This window comes from Puma concolor, chromosome B1 (genome assembly GCF_028749965.1).
Source record: "Puma concolor isolate L17-30 chromosome B1, mPumCon1.1.hap2, whole genome shotgun sequence".
NCBI lineage: Eukaryota > Metazoa > Chordata > Mammalia > Carnivora > Felidae > Puma > Puma concolor.
This window is the reverse complement of record NC_141670.1, coordinates 97,570,276-97,596,802: the sequence shown is the minus strand read 5'-3', so window position 1 is coordinate 97,596,802 and position 26,527 is coordinate 97,570,276. Positions and strand designations below refer to the sequence as shown.

At 34.9% G+C, this 26,527-nt stretch overlaps 1 protein-coding gene across 5 annotated transcripts in view; it reads left to right on the top strand.

The window, feature by feature from the left end:
* The window catches only part of LARP1B (La ribonucleoprotein 1B), a 125,773-nt gene that overhangs the window by 34,444 nt on the left and 64,802 nt on the right, over positions 1-26,527 (top strand). For 4 of the 5 annotated variants that reach the window (XM_086704248.1, XM_086704246.1, XM_086704249.1 and 1 more), the window contains exons 10-11: positions 4,281-4,453; positions 7,142-7,507. In XM_086704248.1, the coding sequence (XP_086560374.1) occupies positions 4,281-4,453; positions 7,142-7,507 (539 nt within the window). Of the gene's footprint in view, positions 1-235; positions 1,238-4,280; positions 4,454-7,141; positions 7,508-26,527 lie in introns of those variants that run through there. The other variant, XM_086704250.1, reaches the window with a different exon arrangement.

Genomic DNA, 26,527 nt, shown 5'->3' with positions numbered 1-26,527 from the left:
AGTGGGCTTGACTTTAATGTTGTTACCTGTGTGCTTCAGTCCCGTCTTGTAAAGACAGGATGATCTATATTCGAAAGCAGAATTGGGGTACTGTTATGGAATTATTAAGGTTATTGATTAAGGAATTGATGGTAATTAGAATTTCCAAAAACTGCTTTAATAATAAGAATTTTTTCCTGGATCATTTTTAAGACATTCCCTCTTGGGAAAAAATGTGTGCTTAAACTTTTTTCAGTCAGGGTGATGATCTACTGATGCTCTTGGATGTCATTTGATCGGAATATGCAGAGGAATAGGTGACTCACTGAAATATTATAAACATTGGAGCAAATCGTGCTGCAGAAATGAAAGCGACCAGACTTACTTCTGTGCAAGAATGTCTACTCCCAACTCCTTGTGGAGGAGGTTGGGCCACCACTACAATGGAGATAAACACCTTTGTGATGATGATGAGAGACAGACCAGAGGACTGCTGTTGTTTTTATAGGAGCCACCATATGTGTGTAATTAGCCTGGGCTGCATGTGCTACTTTTATTTACGGTGGGAAAGTTAATTATCATTCTGGAATTATTGCAAGATTCTGTCTTTTCCTCCCAGACTTTTGTACCTGTGTCCAGATCAATAAAGCAGAAATAGGCTTGAGTGGCATTTCCTAGATTGTTAGGTCCTTTGCTATTTGATCTGCCCTTTAGTGCAGTCTACAGTGCAGTCTACAACTCACATGCTGTCATAATATTTCACATGGACTGTAAGATGTATTAATGTGGACACTGAGGGATAAAAAATTTGAGAAATTAACAAGAATATTTTTTTCTAAACTCTTCAAAATGTATTTTTTATACACGAGTATATGAGACCTGCCATCAGTAAAGTACTGATGGACAGTCTCACAGATATTTTTATTTAGTGTTTCTTTGGTTGTTAGCCCTCTATGCCTCTAAACCTTGCCAAGCAAGAAACTTGGGCAGATGTTTTAAAAGTTGAAGAAAAGTGACAATTTTTAGGTTTTCTTAAAAAAGACATAATGTCTGATTGTGTAAGTTAGATTAATTTATTGTGTAAATCTGGGGTCCAAGATGACATTTTTAATCTGCTTATGAACAGGCATTAGGTGAGTTAGATAGAAATAGAATATACTTTTTCCACAGGTAGCTAAGATAGGTCAGTCAAGTTGGTGATGCCTGTTCATTTAACCATTTATGCATTATTAATAAAATGACAAGAATAAAATTACAACGTCTTGTACATTTTTGTGTTTTTTAAATATACACTCATTTACATCTCACATACATCTTCCCTAAAATCACTCTATTTGTATGTCAAAATTTTTAGGTTCTTTAAATTATACATCATTAACTGATGGATAATGAAGGCATATAGGAAGACAGAATGTTCTTAGAGTTATGCTGATTCACATGACATCATAGGAATAAATATGTAAATTCAACCTTTTCCCATGAATCCTCAGATTTCTGACCTTAATAATCACCTTCTGATGAGAAAGCCTTAGTTTCAATACAAAGTAGTATGTCACCAAAAATTTGAAATGGATATAGGATAGGAAATATAGATTGTATTTATCTGTGCCTATAAGTAAAGAAACTTTTATCCATATCCTTTTTATGTCTAATGAGACGATCTTAAGTTTCAAAAACGTAACTGTAGATGTATACTTTCAGAGGGATTTATATGGTAAAATATTTAAACATTTTTGGTTTTTTTTCATCAAAGAAATTAAAATTTCTATTTTTCCCTCTATGGAGGTTGAATTGTGTAACATGAGTTCACCTTTGCACTGAACAGAGGACCTCAATGCACCAGAAAAAGTTGATTATGGGAATGGTAAGATGTTAATTTAAAAATTTAGGTTTTGCAGTTCTTTGGATATAGTATTACACTATCAGCTCTTAAGTAAAAGGATTTCATTCATCAAAATTGAGAGTATCAGGTACCTGACCTTCTTGGGGTTTTTTGATGTTGTTTTTGGTTTTTTGAAAAATGTGTAGGAAAATCCCTAATGATTTTTTAATGAGCTGTGAGATTTCCTTTGAAAAATTGCATAAGTATTCCTGAATGTGCCACATACAAAGTATATAATCCTTTTAGAGCAATCTATATAATGACCCAGATTCAGGGTGCATAAAGAAGTCAAACTAGATAGATATCATGGGATACGTATGGTGATTTATCTCTGGAGAGTCAGGTTGACAATTTTCAATTAATGAAGGCAGCAAAGATCAATTTTTTTCTACGTTCTCACAAGTTAGAACCTATAGGTGTCCAAGTATGTGTCTAATTTCTTTTTTTTATCTGTAAGCAAGTTTAATGTCAAGTCATCCAAGTAATATTCACTCATTTGTTTTTGGAAGATGAGTGCTTTACCATTAACCCTTAAAATTTATACATATAAGGTTTGAAATCTTTATAAAAGAGAACGTCACATAGAGCATATGTGTAGGTAATTATAAGATAAACACTTCCTTTAAAAAATCTAGATTTTTCTTGTCTTACCCAAATTCTTTATTTTAATGTCATTTAATTTATAAGCACATGTGTTATGGATATAGTGAAAAACTTGACTCGTGGTAGAAACATTCAAGTTTAGAGAGCATTTAGAAATTATTATATAATAAACTTAAGTAGGTGTTTAAGATTAAATTTCTATGTTAAAAATAGTAGTTACTGATTTCCCTACCATGTGCCAGGTGCTGTTCTAATCATTTATACATGAACTGTACATAGTAATTTAGTTAATTCTCAGTTGCTAGGGTGGTGGTTCTTAGTCTATTTTTAAAGATTTAGTCACTGCATTGAACATAGATGATTTATAGTGTTAGGAATAGGGTTCTCTGCTGTTAAATATTTTCCCATTCCTATAACTTTTTACTTGCAGCCCAAATCTAGCATTTCACTTGTACTACCTTTGTGGATCAATTAATGATACATATACCATTATTTTAGAAAATTGCAGTTTTAGAGCCTTTTCCATTATGAAGGAATATACATTTAAAAAAAGTAATATAGTAATCTGGCATTTGAATCCTGGATCTAACTATGCATTCTTGGAGAGGATAATAACTCTAACATGTAGTAGATGAAATAAAATCTTGGAATATTCTTCTCAAATCCAAAATCCTGGAATGTGCCTTTGCATTTTCATTTAGTAAAAAAAAAAAAAAAAAAAAAAAAGATGGCTGGTGTTCATTTCTTTCAGCTTTCTCCATGTAATATTCAACTTTGCAGTATTTTCAAGTAATTGGCTTTCAGGACTAAAACGATGTTTAGAATTTTAGAGTTTAAATTAGTATTTAAAATTTTTGTATGACTCAAGTACATATTGCATTATAACTTTAAACAAGTATTCTTTGACTTTAAAAAAAGATTTGTAAAGGAATCAATTAGGAATTTATTTATAGAGCATGTAATTATTCTGATTAAAAGATTGTGTGGAGAAAGGCATTTTTAATTCCAACAGAGTTTTTAAATGTTTTAGGGGCACCTGGGTGATCAGTCAGTTTAGCATCCAACTCGTGATTTCGGCTCAAGTGATGATCTCACAGTTTGTGGGATCAAACCCTGCATCTGGCTCTGCACTGACAGTGTGAAGCCTGCTTGGCATTCTTACCCCCCCGCCCCCACCCCCTTTTCCCCCATTTGTGTACACTCTCTCTCTCAAAATAAATAAAAATTAAAAAATAAAATGTTTTACATTTTATTGCCAGAGCAGTGCACTTTAATGATGTGACATGCTACTCTTTATAAACAGTATTCAGTATGAGCTAAGTGGGCACACTGCATTCGGTTAAACCTCATTAAGCAAAGGAAATGTGAAAAGTAGGAATAATGGCTTACTATAGATCATAGCAGAACACTGAAGGACTGATTTTGCCTTCAATAAAAGACACATTTAGTCTGTGGCTTAGTAGCATTCAAGGTTCCATAATTTCATTATATATAATTAATAGATTTTAAGATTGCACACGGAATTGACCCCTAAATAGATGTATTGTCACAATTAGTGACTCAATTGATATTCGGAAGTTTGAATGAATGTGATCTGTGTAAGAGTTGGTGACATTCCTTTTATCTGTTATTCATTAGCTTTACTTGAATACATCATACAAGCTTTTCAGGTTTGAAAGTCCTTGGGAAGATTATAATTGAGATTTGATTTATCATGTTTTTGTGAAAAAAAAAATCAAACCCAAGTGAAGAAAAATAAGGTGTTTTATAAGTAAGAAAGCCATTATTTTAACTAAGTACCAACTTAAAATTTTAGAGTCTGCCCCAAATTCTCCAAGATTTGGAAGTCCACTGAACCCAAAGAAAAATACTGAAACGAGTAATCTCCAAGCAATATCTAGAGGTCTGTCTACCAGTTTGCCCGACTTGGACTCACAACCTTGGATAGAAGTAAAAAAGAGACCTCGTCCATCTCCAATGAAATTGAAGGTAAATTGTTATAAGCCAAGTGAAGTGGAATACATTTTGGATTGAGTATAAGACTACTGTATTTTGTTTGTCAAGTAAATATATAAAATTGGAAAAGTTTAAAAAATTGTAAAAATTGGAACCATTGGCCAGAAATAAAAACTACTCAGTAGTTAAAAATAAGTTCTATTGTGTCAATTTTAAAAATTTACCTTTTACTTCTGAATATGATTTAAGATACTTTGGCCTTTTTACTTGTGACTAATTTAAATTTGAATAACTCACTCAGTTTTTTTAAACCTGACAAAATTTTCTTAAATTGTGATTTTGTATTTTAATCTCATTATATTATTTTTAACTTTGTTAATTATAAAGAGTACGGATTCTGTACATACGTGTTTTGGTAATTCTGTGTACTGTAAGTAAGGAAAAGAGAATTGATGTCTTGGAGGCATGTGAGGGACTGAGATGTGTGGTTATGAAACAGGAGGAGAAATCCTTGATGGTAGAACTGCCATATTTTTGACTCATGGTTAGATACAAAATTTGAAATGTGATAAAAATTGCTCTGATCTAATCCATAAACAAAATGAGTACAAATAAAACTAGGGAAATCTGAGTAAGATTAATGGGTTATTTCAATGTCTTATATGTGATATTCTATAGTTTTGCAAGATGTTAATATTGGAGGAACCTGGGTAAAAAATACATAAGATTTCTGTTTCTTTTTCTTTTTTTTTTAATGTTTGTTTTTTGAGGGAAAGAGCGAGCAGGGAAGGGGCAGAGAGAGGGAGAAAGAGAATCCCAAGCAGGCTCCACATACACTGCCAGCATAGACCCCAATGCAGGGTTCGAACTGATGAACTGTGAGATCATGACCTGAGCTGTCACCAAGAGCCAGATGCGTAACTGACTGAGCCACCCTGGGGGTCTTAGATCTCTATTTCTTACAACTGTATGTGAGTGTACAATTCTCTCAAAGTGAAGTTTACTAAGGATGTGGCTTTTTTTTTTTTTTTTTTTAATTTACATCCAAGTTAGTTAGCATATAGGGCAATAGTGGTTTCAGGAGTAGATTCCTTAATGCCCCTTACCTATGTAGCCCATCCCCCCTCCCAAAATCCCTCTAGCAACCCTCTGTTCTCCATATTTAAGAGTCTCTTATGTGTTGTCCCCTTCCCTGTTTTTATATTATTTTTGCTTCCCTTCCCTTATGTTCATCTGTTTTGTCTCTTAAAGTCCTCATGTGAGTGAAGTCATATGATTTTTGTCTTTCTCTGACTAATTTCACTTAGCATAATACCCTCTAGTTCCATCCACGTGGTTGCAAATGGCAAGATTTTATTCTTTTTGATTTCCAAGTAATACTCCAGTGTGTGTGTGTGTGTGTGTGTGTGTGTGTGTGTGTGTGTGTGTGTATACACACACATACACACCACATCTTCTATATCCATTCATCCATCGATGGACATTTGGGCTCTTTCCATACTTTGTCTATTGTTGATAGTGCTGCTATAAACATTGGGGTGCATGTGTCCCTTCAAAACAACATACCTGTATCCCTTGGATAAATACCTAGTAGTGCAGTTGCTGGGTTGTAGGGTAGTTCTATTTTTAATTTTTGGAGGAACCTCCATACTGTTTTCCAGAGTAGCTGCACCAGTTTACATTCCCACCAGCAGTGCAAAAGAGATCCTCTTCTCCGCATCCTTGCCGACATCTCTTGTTGCCTAAATATATTCACAGTGTGTTAAAAGTTAGTATTCTTTTTGTTTGTTTTGTTTTGTTTTGTTTTTAGTTAATAACATCATGGACAGCCTTCTATTTACTAGAACATTAGTTCTGTCAAGGCAGAGTTATTATTGTATACCCTTTCCTTGAACCGTGCCTGGCTCACAGTGAGGACCCAGATAATTATTGACTGAATGAATATATACTACATTAATAGGAGTTCTCAAAGAAAGGGATTGTATAGGAGAGTTAGCATTTGCTAAAGGATGAGGATTGGTCATAGGATGGCATAGGAAGATAATACTGAGAAACCTATTTTCTTGTGTTGAGAGTTTTGGAAATCTAGACTAGTTTAGATTTTAGAAGCTCTAGGATCTGAAAGTTTGGACTTGTTATGTCACCTAGTAGGAAGCAATTTTAACTTTTTCAGGAAGGGCAAAGTTCAACAATTGAGTACATGTTAGGGTAAATTTAATGAAAACCAGGCCACACTGAGTAGAGGTGAAGGTTGAGCAGAGGGATTATCTAGGAAACCTGGCTAATGTAATTGCAAAGGTTCAGACTAGCAAGTCTGACTATTGAATTTAGAAGTCAAAAAACCTTGATTGTTCTAGTCCTGACTAGTTCTGAAATTGTGGACAAATTAAGTTCTATCTCTAGGCCTTTTTTCCCCTCATCTGTAAAATGAATTGCTGTCCAGTAGTGGATGAGCTAAGCACCATTCTAACTGTAAAAGGAATCTTTTAGATTAATATAACCCTCCTTTTACTCAATTTTGTGTTTTTCTTTAGCGTTAGACTTAGCGTTTAGCAAATACTTTGTATTTATTGGGCTAGAATACTACTGATTTGATTTTCTTTTATAATTTGCCTGCTGACTAGTCATTGAGCATGTTAGGCTTCATATTACTTGTAACATGTGATTTTTTTAAGTGATTAAAAAAAATTGTGTATATAAAATACCACTTTCTTCCCTTAGGAATCAGCATCTCTGCCTGAAGAGGCATCAAATCAGCTATATCCTTCAGATGAACAAGAGCAAGAAGAACTTGACTTTTTATTTGATGAAGAGATGGAGCAAATAGAAGGACGAAAAAACACATTTACTGATTGGTCTGATAATGATTCAGATTATGAAATTGATGACCAGGATTTAAACAAGATTTTGATTGTAACTCAGACACCACCTTACATGAGAAAACATCCTGGAGGAGATCGAACGGGCAACCACATGTCTCGGGCAAAAATTACATCTGAACTTGCTAAAGTCATTAATGATGGCTTGTATTACTATGAACAGGATCTATGGATGGAAGAAGATGAAAACAAACACACAGCCCTAAAGGTAATTGTTTGTGGCCAACAACATCTTTCTACTGATACTAGTTTTTTAAATATATGTTGCTCCCTGTTTTTCCTAAACCTAAGGCTTTATTTTATTAAATTTTTAATATAAATAAACAATATTTAATATGAAAAATTCCTGGAATATATCTGACAGTCATAACCCGAGATACTATTTTATTTTATTAAAATGACAGTGGAATGAATAATTAAAAAAAATTAGCATTCACTGACTAAAACCCTTTTTTCAGGTGAAAATAATTAGAAGGCCCTTTATAATAAGAAGGAAAAAAGTTATGGACAGGCTTAGTTTATATGCTCATTTCTTACCCTGGCCTATAATTACTCCAGCTCTATGAGCAAGGTGTTAGAGAAGGGTTACTTTTGCTGACCCCTTTCATCCTTCACTCCTTAGTCTATGGTGCATGCTCTATGGTAGTGGAATTTGTTGTGGTCAGGGATGGAAGATTAAAATGGCTGATTGTCTCTTCTTGTCCAGTCACTACTCTGGTGGTAGGGGTGCTCTTTGAAACCTTGTTAGAATTTTTTATCCTCTTGCATTTCACCCCACATTCTGGATAACTAACCTATCCTAGTTATTAAGGTAAAATACAAGAGCATCAGAGTATTCTTTTAGCTGCCTGCATTCCTTTGATACCGATTTTAATGATGTAGATAGGGAATACATTGGATCTTTTTCTGCCATTAAAAAAGTTAAATATTTGTTTTTAGTATGTAATAATGAAGGAAAAGTTGTATAACTGTACTATGCCAAATAGAAGAGAGATCTTGGTCAGAAATAGTTACAGTTGTAGGAAGAAAAGCCTGCCAACTAGTGATTGAATAGAAGGGACTGGCTGTCCCTGGAGGTGTTCTTATCATTAACAAGAAGTGTACTTCCCTTCTTGGCTCTTCATTTCTTTTTCTTCATGGAATCTCCATCATTGCATTCACCTCTTTACCTTCTCTATTTGTTGCCTTTTTGGAGACCATGCCTCAGGGTATTATAGCTTTCTGTGAATTAAGAGCCTGAGTAGTTCTCTCTGTCCTGCTGTGGGAAAGGAAGTGTGTTTTTATACAGTTTCTTGGTTGAAAGTCTTTCCTTGTCTAAGCATTGCTATTTTATTTGTGATACTTAGGTTCTGTAAGAAATCTCTAAATCCTTTTTGGAACAGAGCTAGAAATTTAATAATAGGTTACAATTGCACTCCTTCCATTCCCTGTCTCCACTGTGCTTTGTTCTTCACCATCTACCATTCTGTATATTGCACTTCCCTTCTGTTTTGATCGCATGGATATGAGATTTATGAGGATAGGAATTTTTATCTTATTTTGTGCACTACTGTATCTCTGCTGCTAGGATAGTTCCTGGTGCATAGTAGTACTCAATTCATATTCATTAAATGAATAAATAAATTATGTATTAAACATTATGAACTACCCAGAGAAAAGCTAACCACTGTATATAATATTGGTTCTGTGGGAAAATTTTTTGAGTTCCAAATAATGAACTCACAAGTCACCTTGAGAAACATGCTATTGTAGGTGATTATTTATTTGCTTTAACTAACATGTAGACAAAAAAGCCATGTGTTAATTAAAAACCAGCATCTGCCTTATCCATAAAATATTAGGGGAAAGTAATCTTGGCTATATGACTCTGAGCATTACGGATCTGTTCATAAGTATGTTGTATTTTAGCGTATGTACATTGGTCCCTATGTACATTCTTATCACCTTATTCCCCTTGTTTCTAATTCTGTGCTCAACATGTAATTTCTTATTAGAGTTGTACTTTTCTGGTGGGTCTGCTTAGAGAGAAAACAATGATTTAATATATATTTGTTAAACTCCTACTGTGGGTCAGACATTGTGCTAGGTCCTGGGCATGGAATGGGAAGATAACAGTAGGGTCTCTACATGCCTGGTTCTTACAAATAATTGCGAGGATAGACATTAAAATAAGCCCACAATAAGTATTTAATCATAAATTATGATAAATGTTCTAAAGGAAAAGAACAGGATTCTACTGGATTGGGTTGTCTGGGAATGCTTGTGAGAAAGTCCCAGTTATAGTGAGGTCTGAACTATGAGTAAGATTGAACCCTGCAAAGAGTAGGGAAACCATACTCTGGGCAGAGGAAACAGCAAGTGGCAAGGATCTGAGGGAGGAAAGAATTTGGTATATTTGAGGAAATGAAAAAAAAAAAAAAGCCTGTTTATAGTATTATATGAGAGGACAGATATGACAGAATGTAGGCAGAAGTCTGATCATATATGGTTTTGTGGGCCATGTTAAATTGGAATTTATCTAAAATTCAAGTAAAGTATCTTGGAGAGCTTTACACAAGCAATGGGACATAATCTAATTTTTATTAAAAAAAATAAGTCTGGTTATTATGGTGGAGAACAGAGTAGAGATAGGTACAAGGGTGGCAGAAGAAATCTACTTGGGAGGCTATAAAAGTAGTCTTGGAGATGGGTATTGGTAACTTAAGGTAACTTGGTAACCGAGGAACTATAGAAATAAGAAAACCAGATCTGAGCTCTCAGGAATCATTGTTTAGGAGTTGTAATAGGAAAAGTGGTGATGTGGAAGCGTAAAACTGACTTCAAAAGGAAAGAAAAATCAGATGTGTCAGGAACTGGACATATTGAGTTAGATGTAAATGAAAAGAATGCCAAATTGACAGGGTAGTTTGGTGATATTTTTTGACTTTGCAAAAGGAGTTTTTGCTGGATCCAGAAGTTACATTGAACTGCACTGGATTGAGTATAGGCTTTCTGTTTCTGGCATGCTCTTACTGGTGAAGACAACTCAAATGGCCTTTTAATAGATGAGAAAATATCTACTTAAAATCCTTGAAGATCAGCAAGATAAGTTATTATCAGAATGAAACCATGGACAAATATGGAGTATTGAAGTAGTGTTGCCCTGGAGACCATTTTGGAATTTGAGGGATTTGAGGAGTTCAGCTTTGCAGAAGCCATCCAAAATAAAGGGGGAAAAGACACAAACCTAGGGCTCAGCCAAAGTTGGGGATTCCATCAAGTCGTCTTCCTATTAAATTGGTACCTAAAAGAAATACATCCTCAATGGAAGAGAACTTGCTTTCTCATCTATTCCTCTGGGGGACTACAAACAAATTTCCCTACTTGTGCTGAGCAGAATAAGGAGAAAAAAAATGGCTTAGAACTTATCATGCAACTTAAGTTCATACTATGTGGATGACTAATGTAACCACTAGTCATGAATTTAAAGTGATTATGGCCTGCTAATTTCCCAGAAACCTAGCAGAAGCCAACATAGCTCTTTTGTATGGACATTAACTTTTATCCTAGACCTCAAATAATTTACTCAAGTTACCTTAAAAGGAAAGTGAGCAGCTCACAAAGTTAATAATCAGACATGGAAATGTGGTACCACATGTAAGAATGAGCTAAAGTAACAGCAAAACCATACCCTGAAATAATTTAGATATTGGAATTTTTTTTTTTTAATGTTTATTTATTTTTGAGCTAGAGATACACAGAGCTCGAGCAGGGGAGGGGCAGAGAGAGAGGGAGACACAGAATATGAAGCAGGCTCCAGTCTCAGTGCTGTCAGCACAGAGCCCGATGTTGGGGCTCGAACACATGAACCATGAGATCATGAGCTGAGCTGAAGTCGAATGCTTAACCGACTGAGCCACCCAGGCGCCCCTTAGATATTCGAATTATTAAACAGAATATGGAGTAACTATGTTTACTGTGTTTAAAGAAATAAAAATATGGGTGGGGAAGAAGAAATTCTAAACAATAAAGTTCCTAGAACTTCAATTAAAAACAGTTAAAGTTGAAATCAAGAACTCAGTTGAAGGAAGGGATTAACAGCAGATTAGATACAATCAGAGGGTCAGTGAATTGGAAGCCAGCTTAACAAGAAATTTCAGAGATCAGCACAGAGAGGCAGAGAAATAGAATATATGAAAGGGTATGTAATGTTACTCTAGAGAGTCTTTGCTATTATTTACTACATTTCAAATCAAGTTTTGTAGAATTTACCATCTACTGGATTTTATTATATAGCTTTTTATTTCTTTCCTTTTTTTTAGCTTTTTCTGAAAAGTTTTAAAAAAGGAAGAAATGTGGAATACAGAGTGATAGAAATGGTCTAAAATGACATTTAATCAGAATTTCAGAAGGAAAGGTGAGAGAAAATGGGGCAAAGTCAGTATTTTACGAGGTGATAACTAACGCTTTTTCTGAATTGAGGAGAGGTACCAGAGTAGAGCAGCCAGGGGGGAAAAGGCAGATTACATCTAAAGGAAGAAGAGTGACTTGGTCAGCTGACAGCCGACTTTCCAACAATTAACAGTTGAATGCAGTACACAGTGGAATGATGGTGTTAATATACCAAGGGAAAATAACTATCAACCTATGATTGTATGTCTTGCAAAATGTCTTTCAAATAAAAGGGTAAAATATGAGAGAAATTGTAATTCGGAAAGCCTCACCAAGTGAAATTGTAAAGGTAGCATAATGATTTCAGATGCCAGATATATAGAAAGGACTGTAGAGCAAAGCAAGAGATATGTGATAAATCTAAATATTAACTGTATAAAACAGTGTCTTACAGATTTACTATAACATTAACCCAAACTTGGAGAGAGCAATAAATACTATTTAAGGGTACTTTAATGTTTTCATGTTGCAGTTTGAAGGATACCCTTCAAACTATTTTTATTAAAACATAAAATTAGAGGGAATAACCATGAAGCTAGGAGAAAGGGAAATGTGGAATGAGTAGGGGCTTCCAGCACAACAATAAGGTAGATTTAAACCCAAGTATTTAGAGGGAAAAAAAAACAATATTGTCAGAGTATATGTAAATAAAATCAGTTGTGTTATTTACATGTGACATCAAAAAGATAAGGGAGCAAAAAAGTTGAAAAGATTGGAACAATATACACCGTAAAGTACTAATCAAAAAAAATCAATCTGTAGATGCAGTGTAAACCATATCAGTATCCTAACTGGCTGTTTTGCAGAAATTGATGAGATGATCTAAAATTATATTGAAATTCAAGGGACCCAAAATAGCCAAAACAATCTTAAAAAAGAACAAAGTTGAAGAATTCATACACAGTCTTTACATTAAGACAGTGTTCTTACTAGGATAAGCATAGACATACAGGTCAGTGGAAGAGAATTGAAAGCCCAGAAATAAACCCTGTGTCTATATTCAACTGACTTCTGGCAGAAGTGCCTAAATTATTTATTCAAATAGGGAAAGAATAGTCTTCTTAATAAGTGGTCTTGGGACAAGTGGATATCCATATGTAAAAGAGTAAATTGGATGCCACCCTAACTCACCATGTACAAAAATTAATTATTTGATTTAAACATTTAAATATAAGAGTAAAAATGATACAACTATTACAAGAAAACATAAAATCTTTGACTTTGTATTCGACAGTGGTTTCTTATACCAATAGCATAAGAAACAAAAGAAAATTGGGTATCATAATTTTAAATTTTGTACTTCATAGTACACCATGAAGAAAATGATAGGGAAATAAAAAAAAACCCACAATACCATTTACATTAGCACCTCCTCCCCAAAATAAAATAATGAGGTATAAAGCTAATAAAATAGGTACAAGATCTATATGAGGAATATGATAACTCTGATGAAAGAAATTAAAGAACTACTAAATGAGACAGGAAGACTCAATATTATTAGTTTTCCCCAACTTGATCTGTAGATTCAGTGCAGTTCCAATCAAGATTTCAGGAATTTATTTTGTGGATATTGATTGATTAACTGATTCTAAAATTTTGGAGAGATAAAAGACCAGAATTGCCAATACAGTATTGAAGAAGAGTCAGAGAACTAATACTGCCTAACTTCAAGAGTTACTATAAAGCTACAGTGATCAAGACAGTATGGTATTGGTAAAAGAATAGACAAATAGATCAATGGAACACAATAGAGAACCCAGAAATAGACTTGGAGTAATGTAATAAAACTGATCTTTGACAAAGGAATAAAGGCAATACAATGGAGAAAATATAGTCTTTTCAACAAATGGTGATGGAACAACTTTACATCCATGTGAAAAAAAGTGACTCTAGACACAGACCTTGTATTTTTTCACAAAAAGTAACTCAAAGTGGATCAGACCTACATGTAAAACACAAAACTATAAAACAACTGGAAGATAAAAGAGAGAAAATGTAGATGATCTTCAGTTGGCTGATGACTTTTTAGATACAACTCCAAAAGCTTGATCCACGAAGGAATAAATTAAGTCAGAGTTTTTCTAGGCACATAATGGACTGTATCCAAAGTATACCAAAAAAAAAAAAAAAAATCTTAAATCTTCAACAGTGTGAAAACAACCAGATTAAAAAAACAGGCCAATGAGCTCACCAAAGAAAGTTATATTGGTGGTGAATAAGCACATGAAAAGATACTCTATATCATATAATTAGGGAAGTGCAAATTTAGACAGTGAGACACCACTACACACATGTTAGAATGGCCAAAATATAGCTGAAAGCATCCAATGCTGATGAGGATATAGAGCAACAGGAATTTTCACTCCTGTTGGGAATGCAAAATTATACAGCCACTTTGGAAGACAGTTTGTTTCTTACAAAACTTCTCTTACACATTCTCTCTCTACACCTTTCTCTCTGCCCTTCCCCTGCTTGTGCTGTCTCAAAATAAATTAATAAAATTTATAAAACCAAAAACCAAAACTACTCTTGCCATACTATCTAGTAATTACCTTCCTTGGTACTTAACCCCAAAGGAGCTGAAAACTTTGCATATGTGGGGTGGGCTGGTTGGCTCAGTCAGTAGAGCATGTTCCTCATTTATTTATTTATTTATTTTATTTATTTTTTAATGTTTGAGACAGAGCCAGAGAAAGAGTGCATGTGGCGGGGGGAGGGGGGGCAGGGAGTGGGTGGCAGACAGAGGGTGACACACAATCTGAAGTGGGCTCCAGTCTCTGAGCTGTCAGCACAGAACCCAACATGGAGCTTGAACTCAGGAACTGTGAGATCATGACCTGAGCCGAAGTCCGATGCTTTACCGGCTGAGCCACTGAGGTGCCCCGAGCATGTTCCTCTTGATCTTGGGGTTGTGAGTTTGAGCCCCATGTTGAGGGTAGAGTTTACTTTTTAAAAAATCTGCATATGAAAAAAATTTAAAAAAAATAAAAAAAAATCTTTACAGTAATTTTATTCATAATTGCCAAAACTTGGAAGCAACCAAGATGCCTTTCAGTAGGTGAATGGATAAACTCATATATCCAGACAATGGAATATTATGTAGTGCTAAAAAGAAATAAGCAATCAGTGGAGGAATCTTAAATTCAAATTACTAAATGAATCCAATCTGAAAAGGCTACATATTTGACATTCTGGAAAAGGAAAACTATGAAGATAGAAGGAAGATCAGTGATTGCTAGGGTATGGGAAGGGAATAAATGAATAGGCAGAACAGAGAGGTTTTTTAGGGCAGTTAAAATTTTCTGTATGATAGTATAATGGTGAGTACATCTAATTATACATGTATCAAAACCTGTGGGATGTACATACCAAGCATGAAACTTATGTAAACTATGGACTTTAGGTGATTATGATGTGTCAGTGTAAGTCCACTGATTGTAACAGATGTAACACAGATTGTAACATGCAGAATGGTAAGAGGGGAGAGTCTGTACTTTTTCACATAATTTTGCCGTGAATCAAACTGCTGTAAAAACACTAAAACAAGTTAGAAGAAAATGTTTACAAATAATATTTTTAATAAAGGACTTATATTTGTAATAGAGAACTCTTATAACTCAATAATAAAAATGCAATCCAATTATTATTAAATGAGCAAATAATCTGAATAGACTTCTTTTCCAAAGAAGATACACAAATGGCTGATGAGCCCATGGAAGGTTGGTTGACATCATTAACCACCAGGGAAATGAATCAAAATCACTATGAGACACCACCTTGTACCTACTAGGATAACTATAATAAAAAAGATACATGCACAGTTGGTGATGATGGGGGGAGAAATCAAAATCCTCGTAGACTACTGGTTAGACTGTAAAATAGTTGAGGGTATTATGCTAAGTGAAGTCAGAGAAAGACAAATATATGACTTCACTCATATGTGGAATTTAAGAAACACAACAGTTGAACATAGGGGAAGGGAAGCAAAAATAAGATAAAAACAAGGAGGCAAACCATAAGAGACTCTTAAATACAGAGAACAAACAGGGTTACTGGAGTGGAGGTGGGTTGGGGAATGGGCTAAACAGGTGATGGGCATTAAGGAGGGCACTTGTTGGGGATGAACACTGGCTGTCATATGTAAGAGATGAACCACTGAGTTTTAACTCCTGAAACCAAGACTATATGTTAACTAACTTGAATTTAAATTTAAAAAAAGAGTGTAAAATGGTCCAACTGTTTTTGGAAAGCATTGTGGCAGTTCTCAAAAGGTTAAACATAGATTTGTCTTATGATCTAGGAATTCCTCTCCTAGGTAGGTACACAAAAGAAGTGACAACATATGTCCACACAAAAACATACATAAATGTTAATTGCAACATTATGAAAGTGGAAAGAACCCAAACAATCATCACCTGATGAATGCATAAACAAAAAGTGGTATAACCATATAATGGAGTAGTATTTAGCAGTAGGAAGAAATGAATACATCCTGAAACATGAAAACATTATGCTAAGTACCACATATTGTAAGATTCTGTTTGTATGTTTGTGTGAAATGTCCAGAACAGACAGAAATTATATTGGCGGTTGTGGGGCTTAGGTTGGGTGGAAATATTTCCTTGGGAGGAGATTGAGAGTGATTGTTAATGGGTCCTGTGTTTGTTTGTTTGTTTGTTTGTTTGTTTTTTGGAGTGATGAAAATGTTGTAATTTGATTTTGATGATGGTTGCAAAATTTGTATATACTAAAAGCCAATCGATTCATATGCTGGGGTAGATTGTACCATATGTGGATCATATCTTTAATAAAGTTTTTTTTTAAAAGTCAGTGCTACCCAAAGTGATCTACAGATTCAGTGCAATCCTTGTCAAGAGCCCAATGGCATCTTTTGCAGAATTAGGAAAACTAGTACTAAATTGGTATGGAATCTTATGGGACCACGGAGAGCCAAAAAACAAGTTTTAAAAACCATGGAGTTAGAAATACCGCATTTCCAAAAAGGAAAGAAAAGAAAAATATCACATTTCCTAATTACAGAACTACAGTAATCAAAACTGTGTGGTGTGAGCATACAGACCAAGATTAAATGAAGCTGAATAGAGCACAGAAATAAATCCTTAAGTTGACTATGTGACCAAATGATTTTCAGTATGTGTGCCAAGATCACTAAATGGGAGAAGACAATTTCAACAAATGGTGTTGGGGAAACTGGTCATCCACATGCAAAAGAGTAAAGTTGGAACCTTCTCTTAACATCATATGTAAAAAAATTTTAAAGATTAAAGACTTAAACCTAAGATATAAAACTAGAACAAAACAGGGTGAAGCTTCATATTTGATTTGGCAGTCATTTCTTAGCTATGACACTAAAAGCATATGTAATAAACAGATTGGAATTCATAAAAATCAAAAACTTATGTGTATTAACTTATCAGAATGAAAAGGTCAGCTGCAGAATAGGAGAAATATTTGCATATAATCTGATGAGGGGTTAATATTTCTGAATATATAAAGAAATCACAACAACTCAATAAAAAACTCAGTTTAAAAAATGGGCAAAGGATTTGAAAAGCTGTTTCTCCAATAATATACAAATGTCCAGTGAACACATGAAAATATGTGCAGCGTCACTGTTCTTAGAGAAATGAAAATCTAAATCACAGTGAAATATCACCTCACTCGTTAGAATGGCTACTTTCAAAATAAAAAGTAAAACCCAGGAAATAACAGTTGTTGGAGAGGATGTAGAGAAATTAGAACCCTTGTGCATTGTTGGTGGGAACATAAAATGATATAGCTGCTATGAAAACAGTATGGCAGTTACTCAAAAAACTAAAAGGATATTTGCACAGCCATGTTCATAGCAGTAGTATTCATGATAGCCAAAAAGCAAGCCAATTAAATGTCCATCATCAGATTAATAGATAAATAAAATATGGTGTATACATATAATGGAATATTATTCACCCTTTACAAAGGAAGGAAAACTATCACGTAATACAACATGGATGGTCTTTGAGGACATGCTAAATGAAATAAGCCACAAAGATACACTGGATGATTCCATTTACAAATGAAGTAGTAAAGAAGCCAAATTCATAGAAGCAAAGAGTGGCAGTTGCTATGGGGGAGGGAGAAATGGGGAATTGTTTTTTTTTTTGACATTTTTTGAGAGACAGAACATGAGTGGGGGAGTGGCAGAGAGAGAGGGAGACACAGAATCTGAAGCAGGGTCCAGGCTCTGAGCTGTCAGCAGAGATGAAATGGGGAATTGTTAATGGGTATGGAGTTTTAGTTTTACTAAATGAAAAAAGCTTGGTTATCTGTTGCACAACAGTGAATATATTCAACAGTACAGAACTGTAAACTTAAAGATGGTTAAGATGGTGAGTTTTATGTTTTTTTTAAATTCTAATTAAAAGTGAAGATTAGAAAGCCCAGCTACCTCCTAAATAAAAAGTAACGCAAAAAAGCTTTTGTATATATATTGATAGCAGACAGAATAGATTTACAAAGTAGACTTGAAAACAAAACATTACTAGCGCTAAAGAGTGTCCTTTTGTAATGATTAAAAGTGAAGAATCTATCAGAAAAGTATATTTTAAAATTTAATGTATTTATCAAGTTTTCAAATATATGAAACAATTGATGGGACAAATCCAAAGTCAATTTGTCTCAAGTAAGGAATAATCAAGCAATAAAAAATGAGAGTAATTTGAGAAACAATTCTCTACCAAACCTGCAGAGTGCAAGATCTCTCTGTGCTTATCTGTAGTACTTTGACCTTCAGTGGTATATAAAGTGAATTTCAAAGCATTAATGTTACATAAAACACTATTGGTGGAATTAAGTTAGTGTTTAAAACTTAAAAAGTAAAGTAATAAAACTCTGTATGTTTCAGAGCAAAGATACATGTTAACTCACCAGTTGAAGAAGAAATCATAGTGGAAATTAGAAAATATAAATGGATTATTAACTGGATTTAAGAGGTGCACCGGATGAGACAAGCTTAAATGCAAATATTAGGAAAAATACTTGAAATTAATAAGCTGATCACCAGTATTATCTTTGCTGTATAAAACATTTCCCTTAAATGTCAAAGGCTTAAATAAAAACTTCTCACATTGCTTGGCATTGGCTATGGGTTGGCTATTGCTGCTGCTGTGTGTATCTCTTCTCATTTGGGGGGTTCATGCTGAAAGAGTAGCCACCATATAGCACTTGCTTATTCATTCACTTAATGGTCTGAGCTAAAGTGTACAAATGTATTTTAACTTGCTGGTTAGATGTTCTTTATGGAATTTCCTCACATTTGGTTGGCTAAATAATGTGGCTAAGCTTATGGGGCTGGAATGTATATTCTCAAAAGGCATGAAAGGTGAATATGCCTAATCCCCTAATCTAGAAAATTCAGGCTTTGAACAATAATAGAATCTGCTATAGCTTTCAAAAGGGTAAAAGTTAACAAAAGAATTAACAAAATAAGTCCCCATAAAAGTATATGGAAGTAAATAATAATTAGATCTAACACTAGAGAATTCATCATACCAACACTTAATTCTTTGAAAAGATTAAAATTTATGAAGACAAAGAGGAGGAAAATGTACTTATTTTCACTGCAGTGAAAATGGGGTTATAATTACTGATTATGGTCAAATTAGGGAAATTTTTCTACAAAAATATGTAACTTACCAAAACTTACTGGAAAAGAAAATTGATATAAACGTTTTTTTTTTAAGTTTATTTATTTTGAGAAGGGGGAGGGGCAGAAACAGAGGGGGACAGAGAATCCCAAGCAGCCTCCGTCCTGTCAGTGCAGAGCTAGATGTGGGGCTTGAACTCACAGTTCGTGAGAGTCACAACCTGAGCTGAAGTCGAGAGTCAGGACGTTTAACCGACTCAGCCACCTAGGCGCCCCAATGTAAACGATTTTTATAAATCTGAAAACTTGGCTTTATTAGCAAGGTTTTCTGAAATTGGAATAATTCCAACAGTGCACAAGTATTTCCAGTGAATAGAGCTAATAGTACTCAAATATTTGTTGAATGAATTACTTTATTAGAAGAGCATAACCTTGATAGTGATACCTGGAGAGAACATGAATGAGAAATTCAAGAGAATATGAATGAGAATCAAGCATTACAAGTTATCTGGGTATAAATATTTTAAACTTTTAGCCAATCAAATTCATTGTTTTTAAAAAAAGAATAACCAGATTTTTATTTCAATAGTGCAAATTAATTGTAAATCACCTTGTGAAGTTGAGAAATTAGTCACTGCAATTCTCATGAACAGGTTAGAGAAAGATGGTGATCACCTTAATAAATGCAAAAACTACATTTGATAAGTCAACATGCATACTGGAGGTATTTTTTGCAACAGAGAAATAAAAATAAAATATCTTCAACCTCATAAAGGGTTTCTGCAAAACCTTCTACAAAACAAACATTCTGGGGGCGCCTGGGTGGCGCAGTCGGTTAAGCGTCTGACTTCAGCCAGGTCACGATCTCGCGGTCCGTGAGTTCGAGCCCCGCATCAGGCTCTGGGCTGATGGCTCGGAGCCTGGAGCCTGTTTCCGATTCTGTGTCTCCCTCTCTCTCTGCCCCTCCCCCGTTCATGCTCTGTCTCTCTCTGTCCCAAAAATAAATTAAAAAAAAAACGTTGAAAAAAAAAAAACACATTCTGAATGGTGAAATGTTGAAGCTAATCTCTTGCAATCAAAATAAGACAGATTCTCACCGTCAAATCTATCAAATACATTGGATATCCTTCTTAGACCAGTAAGGAAAAACAACCAAAATAAGGTTAAGAGCTAGAAGGAAGAAGTAAACATGATTATTATAAAAGAAAATACAAAGGTATGGCTAAGCCTAGCCATGTTCTTGCAAATGGCAAAGATCTCATTATTTTTCATGGTTGGATAATATTCCATCATATATCTATACTACTTCTTTATCCATACATCTGTTGATGGACTCTTAGGTTGCTTTCATATCTTGGCTATTATAAATGATGCTGCAGTAAACCTGTATCTTTTCAAATTAGTGTTTTTGTTTCCTTTGGATAAATACCCAGAAGTAGAATTTCTACTTGTAGTAATACTACATGTACTACTACATGTAGTATTTCTGGTTTTAATTTTTTGAGGAACCTCTATACTATACTGTTTTCTGGCTATGCCAGTTTACATTTTTACCAACAGTGCACTTTTCTTCACATCCTTGCTAACACTTGTTATTTCTTGTCTTTTTGTACTGGACATTCTCACCAGTGTGAGGTGATACTTCATTGTGGTTTTGCTTTCATTTCCCTGATGATTAGTGATGCTGAGCATCTTTCCATGTGTCTGTTGGTCTTCTGAATGTCTTCTTTGGAAAAATGTCTACTTAGGTCTTGTGTCCATTTGTAAATAATATTGTTTGTTTTTTGGTGTTGAATTGTAGGAGTTCTTGATATAGTTTGGATATTAACCCTTTATCAGCTGTATCATTTGCAAATATTTTCTCCCATTTAGTAGGTTGCCTTTTTGTTTTGTTGATGGTTTTCTTTGCTGTATAAAAGCTTTTTAGTTTGATACAATCCCAAGTTTTTACCTATAGTGACTTCCAAGATTCTATTTTTTAATAGTATAAAACAATCACGAAGAATCTATTTATTTTCTATGACTGCCATAACAAATTATCACAGATTTGGCAGCTTAAACTAACGTGAATTTATTATATAATTTTGTAGATAAGCAGTACAGGTGAAGTCAGCTGGTTTCTCTACTCCAGGTCTACAAGACTGAAATCCAGGTGTTCCTGCCTGAGGTCTTAGCTGTAGATTTTATGTGAGAATCACTTCCAAGTTTATTCGCATTGTTTACAGAATTCAGTTCTTTGTGGCTGCATGTAGAGTTGAGGTCCTTCATTTCCCTTTTGGCTGCCTGGAGCCTTTTGACTCCTTTAGACCACCTGCATTCTAGGTTAGATTGCTCTGTCAGTCTTCAAATCAGCAACAGCTTGTGGAGCCCTGCTTTTCATCTGTCTTAGTTTTTCTTCTGCCGCATCTCTTCTGTCTGGTTGGAGAAAATTCTCTGCATAATCCAGAAAAAACTCCCTATCTTCAGGTCACTAAATAGAAATCTGAATTACACCTGCAAATCCCTTTTTGACATTTATTTAACATAATTACATTTTATAAGGATTGGGATCTGGATGTTGTTAAGGGAGCCTTCTGCCTACCATAGGGTAGATCCTTAAAAGGTAAAATTTTTTTAAAAGGTAGAAGTTTTAACCAGACTTTTAAGAAGATTATTATAATAATTGAAAGGTGTTACGGAAGACATAAGTAGGAAGAGAAATACTGAGTTCATGTTTGAAAGATCTGGTGGGTAGTTTTCCCAAAGTCAATTAAAAAGTCAATTAAATACCATTAAGTATTTCAATGGATTTTCTTAAAGGAATTTGATAAACTGATTCTAAAATTTATATGGAAATGTAAGGGACGAGAAACTCCTCATATTCCTAAACTTGTTTTAGCAAATTAAACATAAGGACTATAGGAATGGAATAGGAAGTCCTGAAACAGTTGCATGTGTATATGCACAGTTGGTAAATGACAGGTAGGGTTAAAGATCAAAGAGAAAATCTGATTTTTATGTATGTGTGTTTCTTTGTTTCTTTTTTATCTTTCTTTGAGAGAGAGTGCGAACAGGGGAGGGGCGGAGAGAGAGGGGTACAGAGGATCTGAAGCAGGCTCATGCTGACAGCAGAGAGCCTGATGCGGGGCTCAATCTCACGAATCGTGACAACTTGAGCTGAAGTTGGACACTTAACTGACAGAGCCACCCAGGTGCCCCGAAAACCTGATTTTCAATATGTGGTGCTTGGAAAAATTGTGTGGAGAAGAAAGTGAAATTACAGATTTTTGCCTTCTAGTGTCATTCAGATCTACTCCAGTGAAAGGCAAAAGCAAAGACCTGTTAAGGGATAATAGTAAAAGATCTTCATGATCTCAGAGTAGGGACAGGTTTCTTAAGTGAACACAAAATGCACAATCATAAAGGACAAAATAAAAACATTTACCACAAAGAATTATTTATTAAACATCAAAAAGAATGCCTATGTAGTTCATGAAATTAAGAAAAAATAGTTTCCATTCATGATGTGATAGGTATTATAATAGGGGGTGCCTGGTTGGTTCAGTTGGTAGAGCATGTGACTCTTGATCTTGAGGTCGTGAGTTCAAGCCCCACGTTGGCCGTAAAGATTACTTAATGGAATTTTTAAAAAATGTACAAATCAATAAAAGATTCAGTAGAAAACTGATCATACGACATGAACAAGCATTTCACAAAAGATGAAGCCCAAATGATTGAAATAATGAAAAGGTGTTCAACATTATTAATCAGGAAGATGCAAATTAAAATGTCAGTGAAATGTTCCATAAAACGCATATGAGCAAAGTTACAACATTGAACAAATTTTTGGGAGTATTTGGAACAAGAAACTCATTAATATGTAGGAATAAAAATGTAAAACCATCTCTTACTGCTTACCGTCTCTACTTAAGAATATGCTTTTGAGTTGCATTGTTCAAGTATTAACCATATGTGGTTATTGAGTTTTCAAAATGTGACTAGTCCAAAAGGAGATTTTCTTTAAATATACAATATTGGATTTTGAAGGCTTAAGAGGAAAGAATATAAAACATCTCAATGATTTTTATAATTATTGCATATTGAAATGATAATATGTTTAGTTAAGTAAGATACTAAAATTTCACCCTTTTAAAATTCTTTTTTTTTAAGTTTATTTATTTATTTTTTGAGAGCGGGAGGGAGAGCACGAGTACAGGCAGAGAGAGAGGCAGACAGAATCCCAAGCAGGCTCCACACCGTCAGCACAGAGCCTGACATGGGGCTTGAACTCACAGACTGTGAGATCATGACCTGAGCCGAAATCAAGAGTTGGGTGCCTTAACTGACTGAGCCACCCAGGCTTCCCTTAAAAATCTTTTTTTTTTTTTCTTTATTTTTTTTGTGAGCGGCAGGCAAAAGTTTATTAGAATATAAGATTAAAAAGGAAGAATAGTAGGAAAGCTCTCTTAACAGAGGGGATTTTGAAAGTGAATGCTCCTAAAAATCTTTTTAACGTAGCTACTGGAAAATTTTAAATTACTTGTGGTTTCCATTTTGTTTATATTCACCAGCACTTCTCTAGAGGAGCTCAGAAGTGTTCATCAGGAATAATACATGACAGTACAGCAGAATGTTCATAATATTCACAGATTGGAAATAACCAAAATACCTATCAACAACTAACTGGACATATTATGGTATAGTAAACAATGCATAAATTATAGAGTAGTAAAAATGAATTACAGCTATAAACATCTTTATCAATGAATCTGGAAAGCAGCTGAGTGCAAGAAGTTAAGAAAGGTTGTGTATAGAATATGATTCCATAAAGGTTAAGGGATGGCTCAGTTAGTTAAACATCTGACTCTTGGTTTCAGCTCAGGTCATGATCTCGCAGTTTGTGAGTTTGAGCCCTTCATCGGGCTCTGCACTGATGCTGCGGGGCCTGCTTGGGATTCTCTGTCTCTCCCTCTCTCTCAAAATAAATAAATAAACTTAAAAAAAAATTCTAAAAGAAAAGCCAGGAATGATTAATCACGTAAGTCAGAATTTGGGTTGTGTTAGGGAGAGGGACTAGGATACACAGGGGTTCTAATGTATTAACAGTGTTGTGTATCTAGTTGTTGCATGATTATTTTCTGGGAAGTTGCACATGTATTTTTAATACATTCTTCTGTATGGCATGTTTCATAACAATACTTAAAACCAGGCTAATATGAATAGGGATGTGTGAGATAAGAAGAGACGAGCCAAAATGGAATAATTCTCTTCTTGGAACTGCAGGGTTATTGCTCTTTGGGCTAAAACTCAAGGTAGGTTGAACCTGTCTTTTTTCTTTTTTCTTTCTTTTTTTTTTTTTTTTTTTTTTAACATCTAACTACTCATTTTCTTGTTCAGTGGTCTGCTTGGGGTAGTGGTGGAAACTTGAACAGTGGTGAAGGCATTATTAATAGAAGACATACAGATAGGTCCTCCATCCCAGATGTGTCTCTTTTTAGTCATATTGCTGGCTGGCCTCTGGGCCCATGAGGCTCAGGAATTGTCCAGTCTACTATCTCTCATGATACCTCCCCCTAATTAGAAATCTTTAGTTTGAATCTGCAGAACAAGGGAGAGAAACCATTACAACCAGTTCCTTAATCATTGTACTCTCTGTCCAAGTTGCTTATGTGGAAACCTAAATATGCTCATACCTTTGTTTCCAGCATTTCAGGGAGAACCTTCAAATCAAAAGCTTCTGAATCACATCAGTCAGAGTGCTTACCTCATTTTTAGGTTCATAGCATTTGCTGTTGTGCAGTATGCCAGCTTTGTCCAGTACTTCCTGGAGTATTATGTGACATTATCACTGGTGGTCTAAGTGTCCATTTCCAGAGTTCTCCTTGGAGAGAGAACATTTCCAGTTGCTGAATAATCTAGACTGCAGAGACATTGTTGAGAGAGTTCACTGAATGTGGGTTCTCTCTTCTGCCTTGACCCAGATAATGTTCTGGAATTGTGCATACCCAGTGGCTGCTGCTCGCTCTTGATTTTGCTGACTACTTCACTGTCTTTTGCCACATTCCCCTTACGAATGCATGAGGGCCCTTCTCTGTATTTGTTGCAGATAGTGAGAGGAACTTCAACTGTGGTGAAGTCTTTGTATAAAGCTGGAAATGGTGTAAAATTTGCTAGGAGATAACACATCATCACCTAGCAGACAATCACATCATACTGACTTGGCAAGAGGAGAGTCATCTAAATTTTTCCTCACCACCAATTGAGCTGTTCCTTTTCTCACTAGGAAAGAACACCAAGTTGAGAACCTCCCTGGCAAAACTGAGGTCTATTGTTGATCAAGAATCAACTTGTGTACAAGTTCACTGAGTACAATTTTGGACCAAAACTAACTTTTGTGAAACTCAGATGGGGATCGTTCTTCTCTACCTCATAGGGTTGTAAAGACTTGAAAACTGTAAAGACTGGGCATGTTTGAGAAAGAACAAAGGCCATATAGTTATGTGGGACCAGTAATAATTAATGACTGATACCAGTGGAGGGGAGACCACGAATTTAAAGATTGCAGAATCTACAGGCTTTACATAGAAATTAATGACATCAAAGTGTAGTCTGTGGAGTTCTTCCTGGGTGCCACAGTGTTAGACATTTTCATGATTAGTCCTTTTGTGTTTTTAAAATGCAAAACTCTAGATTCTTCTTCCTAATACCTTACTCTGAAAGACGTTCTCAGATCATTTTCCTCTCATGCACATGAAGCCCTAAGTCAACTGTAGTCACTCTCTAGAAATATTTTGAGGGGTGCCTGGCTGTCTCAGTTGGTAGACTGTATGACTCTTGATCTTGGGGTTGTGAGTTCAAGCCCCACACTGGGGATTTAGATTTAAAATCTTAAAAAAAATAAAATCTTAATTTTTTTTTTAATGTTTTGAATTGACATCCTGCTGGAGAGACAGGTGAATCAGGATACCTGATTTCAGGTTTTGCCTCATTATTTAAATTCCAGCCATAATCCCTTGAATACATCAGTTTCTTATTTTAACATACATACTTCAAATATGGTAGCTTTATTATAAATTAACTCTTTGCCAAGGATTCAATCATTAACATATATTTTGAGTGCCTGCTATGCGCCAGATGGTTCTGGGAGCTGAGAATGTGGTAGTGAACATGACT